We start from the raw sequence: 16738 nt of genomic DNA, 5'->3' as shown, positions 1-16738 counted from the left end.
GCAAAACCCATTTCTTAATCTGACTAATAGGAACACAGAAGTGTTTAAGATGCATTTCAGGGTACATAAAATTAATGTAATCAAAACTTGTTAAATAAGAATATATATTTATTTAAATAATGATAAAGTTATATTGTGTGTACTATACTATCTTGCTGAAAACACTGATTTGGTCCAGAACATCTTTACATGTGGTTCTTTAAAAAGTGCTAAATTTGGTCTGCTGGAAAAAAAACAACTGATTGTTAAAAAACACATCAATTACAATGATAGCATCAAATGTCACAGATCTTTAAGACAATACAAAAAAAAAAACAGTTTGCAGAATCACAGTAAAAAAAGTTTAAATAGAACAGCACAGAGACATGATACTTTTCACTGTTTAGTGATTTTTGAACAAAACTTTTTTTCTTGTTTGCCAACACAGCTTTCCATTTCTCTCCACCTACCCTACATAAAAATGTGCATATAAATATACTTAAAATTCCATAAATCTAAAACATTATAATGCACTTAGGAAGCTGATAAATTGTGGAACCAAGTTAGGAGAAATGATGTCCCACTTTGCTATAGATATTTGTAATATGAGTTTCAGGTTCTATAAAATACAAAGCTGGCACTCTTAAGGACTGATGGCAGACATATGACAAAAGTGCGGACCTATGACTGTAGTATACTTGTAATCCTCTCCACCAAAAACACACACACAGACACACACAAACTCATTCACTGTCAGAGTTTCAGCTAAACCATTAAGAAGGGGGAAAGAAAGTACAATGCTCCACATAGTTCTGGCCTAGGGGCCTCACATTTACTCTTCTCAGAAAGAAAGTATGGTCTGGTCCCAGGTCTTGGAACGCATCCCCGTTTTTAATTAAAGGTAAATGATGTTAATTTCTTTTCTTGTAATTTTTTTTTTAATTCTGTATTTCCAGGATTGTATCCATTTAATTCACATTATGTCCCATAAGTCTGAAATATTAATTTACTTATATTTGTTTACCATAAGATTCCTAACTAGAATGTTAACTGAAACTTTGACAGAAACGTATTCTGAAAAACTTGACAGTTATGAGGTATACAAAAGCCGCAATAAAAAAAATCTGTAGTCCTCCCCCCGATGGATTATTTCCCTGGAGCACAAACTTTTTTTCTTCAAAGAGGCAACAGTAGTCTCTGTCAGTGAATGTTTGAGGGAACAGATCCTCAAAATACTGCATTTAATAACTACTCTGACAAGCACAGCCTGACTAAGATGGAAAACTGTATTCTATTTTCTATGCAGTCCAGTTCAGACAAGGCTTGAAGGTTGGAAAAACATAAGGTTACTGAGTTATCAGTGGACTGTAGAATGATGAAACTGTGCTCTTCTGGCATTTCTAAAGGGAGTGTAATACCAGCCAGTTTGACAGCTATTACAGTGCCTAGTTAATATCATTCCTCTTAGGTGCTGAGTTTGTAAAATATACATATTTCTAATATGCCTGAATTATTGCATAGACTTTATGTGGTTAGGAAACTACAATAGTCTTTGATTGCAGAATTTAAGTACCGATAATTATCTTACTATATTTACATCCTGAAAAGTGAATGAAAATTATGTTAGAAGTAGGAAAGAGTTGAGGTAAATTGATTCACAGAAACTGAATTGTTTATAATTCTAAAAGAATTTCCTGGATTTAGAAACAGTTGTATATTTCAGATTATCTTTACTCTGCAGTTTTCACAGTTTTAATAACAAATATAAAGCTAAATGAAAGATTCACTCAAAAGAGAACAGATAACCACTTTGTTTACTTTTTATAGCTCTAAAGATTTACATGCGGTGAACTTTAAGTAACCCACAATGCTACTACTATATACATGTTTTTCTTTTAAGCTAGACATTTTCTGGTTTGCTGCTGCCTTTTGCTCACTCAAAATTAATTTTATAATTATTTCACTGTTCTAGAACCTGTAGCCATCTCGTGTGGAAAGCTTACATGAGACTTCTGCCATTTATCTCTGGCTCACTTCAACTGCTATAACATGGCTGAAGACTGACAAGAAGCCACATTATCAGAAACCAGGCAGGTAAAGGGGGGTGGAGGGTGGGGAGTCAAAAATAAAGAGCAGGAATGGAATGTAAAAATACATAAAGCAGAGCTATGAGATAGCTGATACGCATTTATAGTCCCCTGTTATCAAAACTGATATTCATAGCTCTCACTTGTAATCAAGCAGGAATAAAAAGTTGATGCAAGAAGTTTTCTGCCTTTTATATAATGCATATGTTGCAGTTATTATCCTAGACTCAGTGACCTAGTTTTAGTTGTCATGATTTGTGCACTAAACAGAGCATGCATTCTGTGGAATGGTACAAACTTTAAATGATTGCATTGGTAATAATATGTAGTGCACAATCTGGATCATTAAAAAAGTTCCATTAAAAGCAGGATTTCCAGATATGTGCTGCTGTGGTGTGATCAATGAAAACAGATCAGCTATCCATTACTGTGCATGTACTGTGCATGTACTGATTTGTTACACCTTTTAATGCACTCTCACATTAACAACTTTGTTTTGCTCAAGCAGAATCTAAGATGCTCAGACTCACTCCTCTTTTTCTTGTTCCTCAGCTTGATTCTACATCTGCATAGTAAAGCAACACCATGCTTTGCAGTATTTTTATAGATCTACCACATCATCATACGAGTGCAAATGTGTGTGTGTATTTATTATGCCAGTGTGCATATGTGTATGCAATATTTTGGTGGGAATTTCCCCTTCTATCTGCCTGTTTTCACATATAACAAGACGGTCATGAATAACCTGCTTATTAAGGAAACAAGAAAAGACCTAACAGTTATCAAAATAGCTACTAAAGTTTTTTTTTTTCTTTCCAGGCTGTGACTTGACTGTTTCATCCATTTCTACAGGCACAGTCTTCACGCTCAGATGCATACGGCATCATCTCTATAGTGTTGTTAAGTTCCTGGGAACAGCCACATTGATTGTCACAGCGGATGGAGTCGTCAACAGCCTTCTAGCTAGCAAATGTGTTGGCTTGATCTGACAACCTTCAGCAATGCTCAGGGTCAAGCTATGAGACTGGTTGGGACAGTCTGTGCAATAGAAGAACACAGTGTTCAGAACAGGAATCATTGACATTGTGTAATTCTGCAATAAATTAAGCTCTCCGTGTTTATGGATTCATTTTCTCACGAAATGCCCTTATCTATCTTTCCTAGAGCTTACAGTCTTTTTTTATTTGGTCAACGTGTATATGGTAGTAATAGAAAAAAGGGAGAGAGGAACTTCTAACCTTACGATGTGCCCCTAATGACATTATAACTCTTTATATCATGAGGCACTATGGAAGAATATGCCTGCTGTGTTTTAAAATCTAAACCGCATTAAATTACTTCGGCCAATTAGAGACAGAGCAAGCTTAGGAAACTTGAGGGTGAAACACTGCAAGTACAAACCTACCTCTCTCATACTAATTCAGGCTGATTTTGGCAGGTAAGTAGTTTTCATTGGTAAACACTCTTTTTTTCATTGCCACGTAGAATTGGATTACTGTAAATGTCATGGTGCTGATAATGCATGTATCTAATCAAGAATGAAATGGTTTACAATACTGTTAAAATGTGTTTAAAAAAGGCAATTGCAACATTTTGTATAATGGTTAGCACCATTACACTCAAGTAGGAAAATCCCAGTGCATCATACATACCGCTATTATTTCTAAAGTTCCTGTAAATGTACTAGCTTTTCCATAATTAACGATGTCTCCTCCCCCTTCATATCAAGTGCAATTTCCCAAAAGCCAGGAATGTTCTATGTGCTTTTTCCCCCAACAAATTTAAGCATTACACAGGTTAAGGTGACTGTAAAAATATTTTTGGCTCCATTTGCTGAAAATAACTTTTTTCAATGTCACAAAAATATAATTATCATCTTTTTAAAAATGCAGGAATTAAAGTAACAAGCTTCGTTCAAACATATAAAGGCTTTTTAAAAAAAAAATTAAAAAATAGAAAATTAACTTGCAGAAAACCTTTCTATGATTCGGCTTTCATGGTTTAGAAGAGAGGTCTGAGTTAGAAGTTCAGAAGTCTTCTCCTGGGCTAGGCCCAAGTGTTCTGCAGTAAATTTGGCCAGTGGGTACAAACTTTCCATTGTTTTGGGGTCACTGATCAAATGGGAAGTCTGAGAAAGAATGTCTGTGGCCTTTTCTTGCTTTAGTCCTAGATGATCTGCTGTAAACTTAGCCATGGCATACACACCTTCAGAGAAATCCAGTTTAGATTTTCCATCTGGTCCAGAAGTGTGCATTTTCATGTGACTAATCAGGTTTCTTTGCTGTGCAAACTTTCCCCCGCAGACCTGACACTCGTATGGCTTTTCCCCTGAATGAATTCTCATGTGTTCTGTCAACCTGTACTGACGGGTGAAACGCATCCCACAGGCATCACATGCGAAGGGCTTCAGGCCCAAATGACTTCTCATATGTCTAGTCATGGTTCCTCTCTGTGTAAATTTCTTACCACATATGCTACAGGGATAAGGCCTGGTAAGCCAGTGGGTCTTTTCATGTTGCCTTAATGTAGCAGGGTCCTTATAAGACTTGTCACAAGAGCCGCATCTATATGGTCTGATCATGTCACCCAGTCCCTGGCCAGACTTGTCTATATAAGATGTGGCCTGTTCTGAATTTTCTTTGTGATAGAGTTCTTCTTCTGTGTGGGATTCTACATGAGCATTCAGCTGTTCAGAACTTGGAAAGCCTTTTCCACAAGGAATACAGACATAAAGATTGTCTCCAAAGGATTCTGGGTCATAACCAACATGGTTGCAACTGTATCTCTCCATATTCCCTGTGGGAGAAGGATCTTCACTGCTCCCAGTCTCTTCACTACTGCTCTTGTCATCGTCAAGGTCATTGCTCTCCACACTAGGATAGCGTACCTGCTGAGAGTCTGAGGAAGCCTCATCTTTTCTTTCATCCCTTTCTGGCACTTTCTCTCTTTCACAATCATCTACATAGTTCCCCACAGGCTCAGGTTTCATCCATCTGTACATGATATCATGAGCCTCAGTCCTGTTTTGGGTCTCTGTAGGACTACTGTTTCTGAAAGGTTCTGCATGATGAATCATTGGTCCGTTAGCTTCCATTCTGTGGAAGGCTTGTGACTGGTCCTTGTAAGAGGCACTGGTGGTGGTGAGTAAGGAGGTACTAATAGGTGGACTCTCCTGTCTGTTAGGCAGTGAGGTCTCTCTGTTCTCTGAAACATGCAGTCCATCTGACTGATGCTGTACTGGGGCAGTAGGGCTTTTTTTTGACAGATCTAAGCCAAACATTGGAGAACAGCCCCTTTCAGGCAGACACAGCCCATGCTGGTGCAACTGAGTACCCTGAGAACTTGGAGCATACAGCTCCCCGCAGTGAGTATTAAGGGGGTGAGGGGGTTCCACAGGTTGCACCTCTACTGCTCTTGGAGTTGATGAGTAGCAAGGCTGGATGACTGGAGTAGCAGCTCTTGGCCCCCTTCCCATTTGATTGTATGGGGGAAACCCTGCCCTCATGTGGTAGTATTTTGCATTGCGCTTAAGTCTCTTTTTGCACAGGGTTACCAAATCTGAAATTTGAAGATAGCTGGCAGCTGCCAGAACTGCCCCAAAGTTCTGATCAATTATGTGTTCTCCGTCACCTAGCCTTCCTGTGTATATATAGTCCAAGATGACTCTGAAAATACCAGGGCTAACCATGTCATGGTCTAAGTTTATCAAATTGTCATGGACTACAAGAGACTTCAAGTATACACTGCTAGCTGCTAGAATGTTCTTGTGAGCTCGGAAAAGGGCATTCTGTACCACAATGATGACATCACACAGGAAGCCTTTAGTCCTTTGGGTGTTTAGTTGCAGGAGAAGTTGCTTAGCATGGCTTGGTACCTCCATCGCATCCAGCATTGCATTTAACCTTCCACCTTAAAAACATGAAACAAGACGTAAGAATTTAATTCAAACTTCAGGGCAGCAGAAGGCACATATCAGACAGAAGGCCATTACAACTAAAATGTGTAACAAGTAAAACAAAGTATGCCACCAGTTGTCTGTCACAGAGTGCATGACTGTGTTCTGACACCAATCACTGCTCTTTGGAGATGTGGATTCAAGAGGAGTGATACAATAGCTCAAATCATGTTTTCAGGTATAACTTGCCAGAACTAGATATTTTGGATTACAATATGCAAGTGGATTCCACAGATCTTAAGCCTACATGTTTAGGTTTGTAGTTCAGTGGCCAAAACCACATAGCTGTATGTGTCTTGCCCAGTAGCAATACAAAACGTTTACCAAATTTATTTTCCAATACCCTCTTTATACTATTCAGACTATTTCACTTGCAGCCTGCAAATATTAATTTTTTGCTTACATACCTGTAATATGAAATGCATTTAGAGCAGATAATACATTTTAAATAAAATGTACATTAAATGTGTAAAATTGTTACTGTATAAGGCAATGTAAAATAAATGTCTACTCAAAAGTAACAAAAGTTTAAACAGGAAAGCAGTAATATGAAACAAATCGGCATGCATTTGTATTCATTAAATGGCAGGGGGTGTGTTGAACTGTGTTGTACCTCTCTCCACTTATCCATTAAAAGTGTTTAAAATATATTTAAAAAATTAAAGTCTGCACATAAAATGGATCTATACATTCTAGATTCACTTTCCAGTTTTATCTGAGTGTTTGGGCCCTTCTGTTTGATAGGTAACAGTGAAATAGCTTTTCCATCCACACAGTTATGGTAGTCTCGTTAAGTTTTTGAAAGGAAATGAAGGCAAGACCCATAACCGTTCTACACGATGCACAATACATATTTTTCTTTCTCCTGTTTTCCATGCTGACCTCCTTAAACAACATGACTAGAATAGTTGGAATAAGACACAGGATAAGTGTGTTACTTAAAAAATGCACTTCTCTGAATATAAAATATAATTTTCTAAAACACCTTCAACTTGAAAAAGAGTTTAAGTCCGTGGCATTATTGTTAAAGGTTTCACTTAATAGTCACATACTACCATCACATTTGTCAACATATTTTTCTTGGGTTCATTTACTACGGAGTGCAGTTACCAATCCCCACCCACCCACACACACTTCTGACACTTGTCTACTGTGGAAGTCCCCTATCTGAAACAGAAATGGTCCCGATCACAAGAAGATTCCCTGTCTCATTTCTACACAAACAGCAAAAACATTCCGGGGACCGGACACAATTTGTTCGTTCAGCAAATGAGAAAGATAAAATGTTGGGAAAATAAATTCTAATGCATTTACATTTTCCCGAAAGATGTTTAATGGTTTAGTTGTCTAGCTCTTGAATGTGTTTTATATTGTGAACGTTCTAGCAGTGTTTGTAACTTTCACAGTTAGAACGCTTGAGTTGGATTTGGTTATTCCTTACTCCGTCCAGATAGCACACATTAAATCTTTAGCAACTGTTTTATAACCTTGGAGTTCCCAGCTGTTTAACTTGGGACAGACCAATATTCCTTTTTAAATGCTAAGTGCTGAATGTGTTTTGTTTAAAAGGAAAAAAATCAGTTCAATAAAGGTACAAAAGAAGAGGGCCGGTCAGTCCACCATTACCAGCGATGTCCTACAGCAGGTACAAGATGCGCACTGCTTAACGGTAATCACCGCTGTCCGACATCTGCCTGCCATTCAGCCATCAGTATTTACTGCCCCAGTCCTTAGGGTGGACGTCTATCTTAGATGTCTCAGCTGGTGCTGTCCATAGCGGTGAGCCGTGTCTACGTTCTTACCTGTAACTTTTTATATTCTAAGACTTTGTTTAAATTAAAACTTATCATAGCCCAAGCTGCAGGACGGCAGATGGGAGGCACTCAAATTAAGACTTTCGTTGACAATGCGGGCACATAAGAGCCCACGCTATCCCAAATGACAAAGCAGAGTAGATTCAGCTGGCTTTCATGCACACCTGGAAAGGCGCTCTGGAATGCAGGGAATCCCACCACAAAGCTAGGCACAATAGGTGCAGATAAGCTCCGGGCATGCATCAGAGAACGAAATGTGAGAGTACTTTACCAAATAATGCTATTTTAATTTTTGTCATTACCTAGTTTGCAGTTTTCCCTTCTTATTTATTTGGACGCGGTGTCTGTTCATAAAAGTATACTTTCTTCTGCTAAAAAGCTCCAGTTTCCTGGATTAAATATTTTCTAGCACTCGTATAGGGCAACTCTTGGCTCTTTTTCAGTAAAGATTAATTTATTCTCAGTAAACAAAGAACACAGTATTTTCAAATGGTTTATGGAAATTAATTTTGAATTTTAGATGCATTTAAGTAAGTTGTAATCGATTTTAACAGCGCGTCTTTGTAGGGTAGTATTATGTGTACACTTAGTATAGACAGACGTGTAGAAAATGTTGGCTAATAATACATGTAAACAGAATAAATGACGTTTGTAATAATTTAAAGGATGCTTATAGACGGCTCGATTTTGATAAACTGAAAGCACTCTAGTGGATGAAGGCGCTGCAGGAACTCCCCCCACTATACCCCACTGATTACCTGAGAACAATGATGGCACATGTTTTCCTGCTGCTGGGTACTGTTGTGCTGCATACCGAAGCGATGCTGGAAATGCGTTGTACTGGTCACAGCCAAGCGGTCTTCTACGGTCACTCTTGGGTCTCATCTCTCCGCATACGTACCCAATGACCAGCTGACACAACAGTGCCAGCTCTTATAACAGTTTGTCTTCCTCAGACTGTGACTGGGTGGGGGAAGTAGCCCCCCCCCCCCAATCACACACATACCGCCATTCACACTACCTCTAGGCACACTGCATGACATGACATCATTCCTTAGAACTAATGTACTTTGAAGCTTACTACCTAATGAAATATCTGCAAGTTACCACCTCGCCAACACATGAAACGCTCAGGTGTTCTCTACCTGCACCCCCCCCCCCCCCCCAGCAGTTTGTTTTATTATGTTCTGGCATTTTAAACATGCTGCAAACATAAAGTGCTGCCTTTCTTCAGACATCTGTTGATTTCACATCTGTTACAATCTAATAATATTCTGCCTTCTTCAATCTAGCCCCATAAATTTAACAGTTATGAAATTCATTTCGATTTGTTTTCAGTCTTATACATTTTGCACCTTAACTGAGTGTTGAACTGCTGTTTCTGTTTTTTTTTTTTCTTTTTTTTTTTTTTTTTGTTCTTATACTTGTTGCTTGACGTAATGGTCAAAAAAAGCCATCTACTAAAATTTGAGGAAAAGCAATGAGGCTCTGACTTACGATTCAAATGGAAGAGACCTTTTGCCATGTCTTGCACTATACCCACCCCTAACAACCTGGTTAAGGACATATACTGATCCAAGAAGAACGCTCTTTTAAGACTCAGTCTCCTTGCACCTGAACCAATCAACAATAAAATAACTGCATTATCTTAGCACTGCTGAATATTCTGTCCTTCCACTTGAAAACTTCATTAAAATCAAGCGGTGACAGAACACTACATGTTTTAAATTCACTTTTTTAAACTGTATGGGGAGTGGGACCCCTCCCTCTTGGACAACAAAATCCAGACCCAGTCCTTTTCTACTTTTATTGAAAATATAGTAACAGTGACACTACATATTTTTAATTATTGAAATATAACTGTATCCCATTTTATAATAAAATGAGTCAGGTATTTTACACATCTACAGTCTGCACCATGATTTTTTGTTTTCTCAACAATGGTAATTCTTTTCAAGAAAGTACAAAGTGGCTTTTCTAAGTACTGCAGGTATTATATACTCACACTACAGCACTCTTAAAAGTTTGCTTTCATTTTAGACTAAATTTATGAACCACTTTTCTTGATTCTGATATAATTTATTCAAGACCAATTAGCTACACAGGAGGGGAGTTGTTAGCCTTTCATCGTCACAAATCTCCAGAGCGCAAAAGGACTAGGCCCAGTTAGAAATAAAAATTAGCAACTACAGTATGAAAACAAGACGGAGAGAAAGACTTGAAATGTGTCACTGACAGGAAACGGACGCCGAAGGTCAACCAAAGTAAAATGAGACGTATAGGCATAAATATGCGAGGGTGAATGACAGGGCAACACACACACGAACAGAGGGGAGACTACGCTGTATAAGACCTTTACAACAGTAGGAGGTTGGACGAGTTAGTAAAATATGTAGACAGGAATGTTTTGAATATAAAGTAGAGTCGCCGCATACGGCCAGCTATACAAGACGGGCAATAGTTTATATATATACATATATATATATATATATATATATATATATATATATATATATATATATATATATATATATATATATATATATATATATATATATATATATATATATATATATGAAGGACATATTATACCCAGAATGATGTATGCAGGGGAGTAAAGAGAGACTGAACAAAATGATGCATGAATGGTAAGTGATGTAAGGTATGCAGAAGGAAATGGAGAATAGACAACGTTTTTATTACACGGAGAGATTACTGATGAGAATCTAGCAGACAGACAAAAAAGTTCAGCACATGTATATATTAATAAAACTGATCAACCGGGACTGGCAGACGATATATGCACAATGTGGCTACCAGACAGATAGCTAAAATTCTGACAGTTCAGTGATAATGGCAAACCAAGGTGCAGGATGGACAAAGATGCATGGTAGACAAAGATGCATGGTAGACAACGTAACACCCAGGTGTACAACAACTGTAGTCAATACAGATAGATGGGCAGTGCAAGACCAACCACAGCAACAAACTGATACTAAGTTTGCCTCTCTGTCATGTGTGTGTGTGTGTCTCTCTCTCTCTCTCTGAGGGTATAATTGTAAATGCTGTAGTTTTGAAACTTTGTAACCTGTGACTGTTTAACAAGCTTTGCTTTGTGTTTTAACAGATCTCATGAATCTCCTCATCTCCCTGTACATATACTACCACTACAGTGGGCATAATGTTATCAATTTATCTGGAAAAAGAACTGCACTGTGGACATGATCATATAAAAAGTCAGACTAGCATGTAGTTTAATGTAAACACTGGTATTAGTCTCATAACTGAGTCAGAAACGGCGCTACAAACAATAAACCTATGGTTTATTTTATGCAACAGACATACAGTAGAGACCTCGCTCATGCCTGTAGTCATTTTCTAGGAGTGTAATGTATAAGCAAGTGTAATGAATTGGGAGGTTTAACCAGTTTCATATCTCCTACAAGGCAGGTGATTAACATTACTTAGTAGGTCTTGACGAGATTAAATAAAAGTACTTCAGAATGAAAAATGGTTTAGCTAGAATCTGCTTGCTTATCTTATATGCGGACTAACTAAAATTTTTACAGGCCTAAGAGAAAATCTCTGCAAAGTGGTGACTATTTTCTCAAATTATTCTACACATCCTGTGTATATTATTTCTTTGCAAGACCGAAGCATTTCCAATTTGACGAAACAGCATTTAAAAATAAAAGCGTAAATACTAAAACAACAGTTTTAGGTAAAAGACTAGCACAGGAAGTGTAAAGTATTTAAAAGTCTATAGTACTGTCATTGCATTTAATCGCTAATTTAATATTTTATTTAAGCGAGTAATTCCAGTAGTATTTATTTTAGTTACTAAAATGAATTAATTGCTTGATTGTATGTATATGTAAGCATGTGTCTAAGCAGATGAGTTTTACTGAAAGGCACTTCAGGGACTCATTTTAGAAATACCTAGCAGAACTTCACATGAAGCCCAGTCTGAAGGTTTACTTGCACTTTTTCCCTTACTGGGAGTCGCATACATTTGAAAAAAATTAACTACGATGAGGCACGTCCATTCGAAATTAGTTACAATAAATAACACGTGTCAAAAATGTTTAACTGCATTTTACATTGTGTACCTCAGGAGGTTATCATAAAAATGACTTCAAGAAGCAAACGTCTATATATATATATATATATATATATACACATCTGCTAACTGGGTAAGTGGACTGGTTCCAAGACCCCTTACAGACACAACACGGACATTCAGACAAAAACTGGGTGTGGGACATAACACACGCAAGTCGTCAATTAATAAAATGCAATTTAGTTCTGATTACTTGCTGCCAAGTAATACTCGAAGATTAACAGAGGCATACAGAAACGACACTAACAAAACAAAACAAAAGAGAAACATTCTCAGCGGCTGTGATTTACGTATAGCGGAATGCCATGTTTCTCCTAGATTGAGGGATTTCCTTGACAAAAAAAAAATCATCCCTTCTAACATTACATTCATCATTAAATAACCGAAATAAATCCAGGTTTCTGAAGACATCCTCTTCTGAAAAACAAGACTGCACTCAATTTTTGATCATCTTTTGTGACTTTTAGTTTGTAGTGTTCTCCACACAACAGCGTTTTTTCATTCATAAAACCTGAAGGTCTTTCCTCACAGCTATGTCCCACCCTTAACTGCCAATATCAATCTGTAGGTGTGTGTGTGTGTGTGTGTGTGTGTGTGTGTGTGTGTTTCTGTCCATGTGGCGTCATTGCTAAGAATATAATTCCTCCTTTCTATGCTAGGGCCATTAGTCTGAAAGGTATGATTTATCCCAGAAATTCACTCACCATTCAGAGGCATTAGCCCTTGGAGGATGTAAAGAATTTCCATTCATAAAATCACGCTTCTCTCCTTCTTTCATTGCATGAACACAAATAACGCACTCACGCACAAATCAGGAATGGCTGAAAGTGAAGACAAATCAATTGTATTTGTTACAGACAAGATTTAACAGAAGATGATTATCTGTCGCCTTTGTCACAACAGTACAACGTTTTGATTTTTATTATAAACATAAGTGCAATATTATTTGTGCAAACAGAAAACACGCTGAGAATACAGAGAGACATGCAGATAATGTAATGACACTTTCTGTTATTAAGCAATACATTATAAAACACATAACGGGTGCATTTAGTGTAAAAGTACAGCAGCAACTCCAGCTCAATATACTCAAACAACAAAACACGGCCATTGTTCTTTACAACTAAATGTAATCATGGAATGAAATAGATTTTAAAAGGTGAGATCCTCCTGCCTGCCAGCTAGTTGAGGATGTCAGTGTGCGACTGATACCCAGAGATGCCCCAGCTGTGCTCCCAGATGTGGGAGTACTCGTCTTGATTTACGTGCGCAGATCCATGCCAGCTGTGGACGTTCTTGCACATAGTAATCCCCACATCTGCAACCAGAAGCGCGTGCTGCAGAGCTCCAGGGAGAGGGCTTTAAGCTATACTGGTGGGAGACGCCAGCAGTCAGGGAATGGCTACAACTAGTTAATTGTCCAGTACACTGTTAGCCACACAATCACTGGAAATCCTCAACCCTGCAGCGCTTCAGCTGCATGTAAAGTTTGCAGTAATGTGCGCACTTCCATTATCTTGTACACTAGAAATCTGCCACACAGTGTTTTGTTTTGGGATATAGGTATATTGGGGATATAATAATGTGCAACACTTGCCCGTTCAGTATGGTCATATATTGCTATGTTTAAATGATAAACAAATAATACGCACTTTAAATGGAGATATAATTAAGGTGCCCCTAATTTTTAATCATTTGTGCCAAGTATACATTTTCGAAAACTGGGCGTATGCTCAATAAAAATGTTGTCAGGAGCAAGAGTCATAAGAAGTGTACGCGTGGATAGCAATGCATTTCACCCCTCGATAGCACTGATAGCATAGTAATTGCAAGCATGTAGACCTTCTGTGTATTGACAGGTCACTACAAACTGGACCACCGTGCTCAGCAACGCCTCTATTGACGTTCCTAACCAGTACAATGCAGAAAATAAACAAAACTTTGAATATAAACTTCCATTCCTCAAGCAAACTGGGTTCCCAGCTTTCACACAAAGTACCAATATAAGGGGGGGGGGGGGGGCAGAACACGAGAGTTGCCTACCTGGATGCCCTGTCGCTTCTGCCATCAGATCGAGCTCGCTTGGAATGATCATGTCAGCATGGGCAGCCCCTGGGTGCTGAAGACGAAGTCATGTCTGACGCTCCCTCCCAGCGGTGGTATCAGCCTCCCCGGCACAGCAGCCCATGCCAGGCACTCTTTGCGCACTCTCACTGCTCTCAGCTCCGTCTCTTCTTAATAATTGTGAAAACACAGCCGGTGTCTCGGTCACTGCCCAATACGTGACTGGTCCAGCATGTTTCCTCCGACTTTTTTAAGCAATTTCCTCAGCTATTTTTGTATTTGAAGTAATAATGCCAGAGAATATAAAGGTCTCTCTCTCCATCTCTCTGTATCTCTGGCTCTCTAAAGCATTTTAGTGTTTTAGCGCCCCATGTGACGTGAGGCTATATTAAACTAAAAGGTAAAATCCAGGGCAGGAACTTCGAGTGACCCCGGACTGAACTACAGCTCGGCGCACAAGTTCCTTTTTAAAGGGCCAGCAGCAGCTTGAAACAGTGCAGCCTGACACACGCAGTGAGCAACGTACTACAGAGAGATCCTACTACACGCTAATTAGACTCCCAGGCAAGGAGGGAAGGCGCGCTAAGGGGTGGGGGTGTTATAGATTTCGCAGCGTCGCTGGCCAGCAAACATGAACAATGACTTACATAACTTCACCTTCTTTTAATAAGTCAAAGTAAGAGAAAATACTTGAAGTGTATATAAACTCTCGATCGAAGCCTTATTTGCTGTTTATTTTTATACTAGTCACTGATTTTCTATCAACTGTATCATCCTGCTTCCTCTATCAGAACTGCCCCCGCCACGTCCATTGTGACTTTATTTAGTTAACAAAAGAAATGCATAAAATCCCAGATACATGAAATCATAACACTTAATCTGGGGCATTTCGTATTCAAATCAACTTGTTTGGAAATGCCATTTGCTCATTAGCACTAGGTAAAATCGCTGTTATACTCTATTACTATTGGGGAACTGATGTGTACAAGAGGACATTTTCTTTATCTCAAAGGATTTTCATTCTTCCAGTATGAAAACTTATGATGCTTTAATGTAACGTGCAAACATGATAAACCATCATAAATTGTTCGTTTGTAATTGCTGTTGGACAGGGGTGTAGCCAGAAATGTATGTTTTCTAATCGACTTTATGCTATTCTGTTACACACACCCAACTGTTATTTAAAATGTATTCAACTTTCAAAATGTTCTCCCTATCTACTATAGAAAGTAACACTTTGTTTTCAGTTTCTGCTGACTGTAACCATAAAAATGCTATTTTAGATGTACATTCTGCTTAAGAAAAGCATGTGTGGCATTGCACTGTACAACGGGCAATACGCCAGGCAGTTTTAACAACTATTCACCGTAGGAGCTGTAACCTTTCTGAGACGCACAAAATGTACTCACTTGAGTAGTGTGAATATGTCTAGATACACTGTTGTGGTTGGACGACCTAATGATATGCTCAGGAACAATATACATAGCAAATCCGCAACGATCTGATGCTCAATAGTCAAATTATCTTCAGAAATGAAAAAAAAAAATATGAAATACTGGCACAAAGGAAGCACCAGCACTTTGGAAAGGCATGCCAACTCACACCCGATGGTAGAGCGGGCTTAATTTGACTCCAGCCATTGTGTGTCTGCTAGTACAAGCAAAACTGCAGTTTAGGGTTACCAGCTGTCCCACTTTGCGAGGGACAGTCCCTCGTTGGGCAGTTGTGCCCTGCGGGAAAAAATCGAAAAAATGGCAAATGTCCTGAGTTTTTAGGAAAAAAATATTTCCTAAGTTTTCTTTAATAGTTGCGTAAACAGTTTTTTTTTATCTGTAACCCCCAAATGTTATATGAAATAGCATAAGCAACTCAAATGCCACAAGAATAAGCTTTTATTTTGGCAAAAAGTGAAATTTTATCCTTTGTACTGGCCATGAGTATGTTTTGTCCTGCAAAATCTGACATTTCTACAAAAAACGTCCCACTTCGGGCATTGGAAAAGGTTACAACCCTACTACACCAGATATTTTTAAATAAACATTGTGGTACTTCTATTACTTTTGTTTTTAACACTAATATCAATTATATCATGTTCTCACCTTTCCTGCAGTTACTAAATTACTGATTCCCTGCTTTGCTGATTTCAGTTATCTTAATCCATCCACAGTAAAACAATTACTGTTTTACTGTGTTTTAAGACACGCTATTATGTAATGTGGGGATCATCGTGAGGGAGGGCGGTGAATGCCTACGGCAAAAGGTAGAAGTTTATGGAATATAACGCGACTGCCTTGGCATAATACATTTCTAGTGATACCTAAATTTTACTAAGGTGCACAACTAAAAGGAAACTTTTGTCAAAGTAACAGGCTAACACTACTAAGGTAGTGTTTACATCTGGTTGTTTTCCGAGTGTGCATACTCTCAACAATCCAGATTTTTGCCTATTTTTGGTTTGTACCTCATAAAATTTGAGGTTTTCTGGCAAATCACTGCAGATTGAAGTCACTAAATAGTGACTCAATTTGAGTTTTAGACTTCAGATCCCTCAGAAAGTGCATACTAGGGTAAATCCTGTTGTTCTAGCAACTTTAAAACAGGTCCATATTTTTGGGCCTTTGTCTCCGCATTACTCTCTCTATGCTTTGTCCATATTTCTTGAGAGATATGCTGATAGAATAGTATACTGCTCTGGTATGAGACCGTTCTGCTATGAATA

The 16738-nt window shown here is 38.3% G+C and overlaps 1 protein-coding gene across 2 annotated transcripts; it reads right to left on the bottom strand.

The window, feature by feature from the left end:
• Positions 1-95: 95 nt before the first annotated feature.
• Positions 96-14422, bottom strand: HIC1 (HIC ZBTB transcriptional repressor 1). 2 transcript variants are annotated; one of them, XM_044054375.1, is made up of 2 exons: positions 13999-14422; positions 96-5975 (listed from the first exon to the last, which is right to left on the bottom strand). In XM_044054375.1, the coding sequence occupies exons 1-2, from the start codon at positions 14048-14050 to the stop codon at positions 4027-4029; spliced, it is 2001 nt and encodes a 666-aa protein (XP_043910310.1). In that variant the 5' UTR covers positions 14051-14422; the 3' UTR covers positions 96-4026. The 2 variants fall into 2 exon arrangements, with proteins under 2 accessions (XP_043910310.1, XP_043910309.1); XM_044054374.1 differs by lacking the exon at positions 13999-14422 and adding an exon at positions 8594-8866.
• Positions 14423-16738: the final 2316 nt, after the last annotated feature.

The sequence above is a fragment of the Protopterus annectens genome, chromosome 13.part0 (genome assembly GCF_019279795.1).
Source record: "Protopterus annectens isolate FY-2018-M chromosome 13.part0, PAN1.0, whole genome shotgun sequence".
NCBI lineage: Eukaryota > Metazoa > Chordata > Ceratodontiformes > Protopteridae > Protopterus > Protopterus annectens.
Note: the sequence above shows the minus strand (reverse complement) of the source record. Positions and strands in the feature narration are given on the sequence as shown.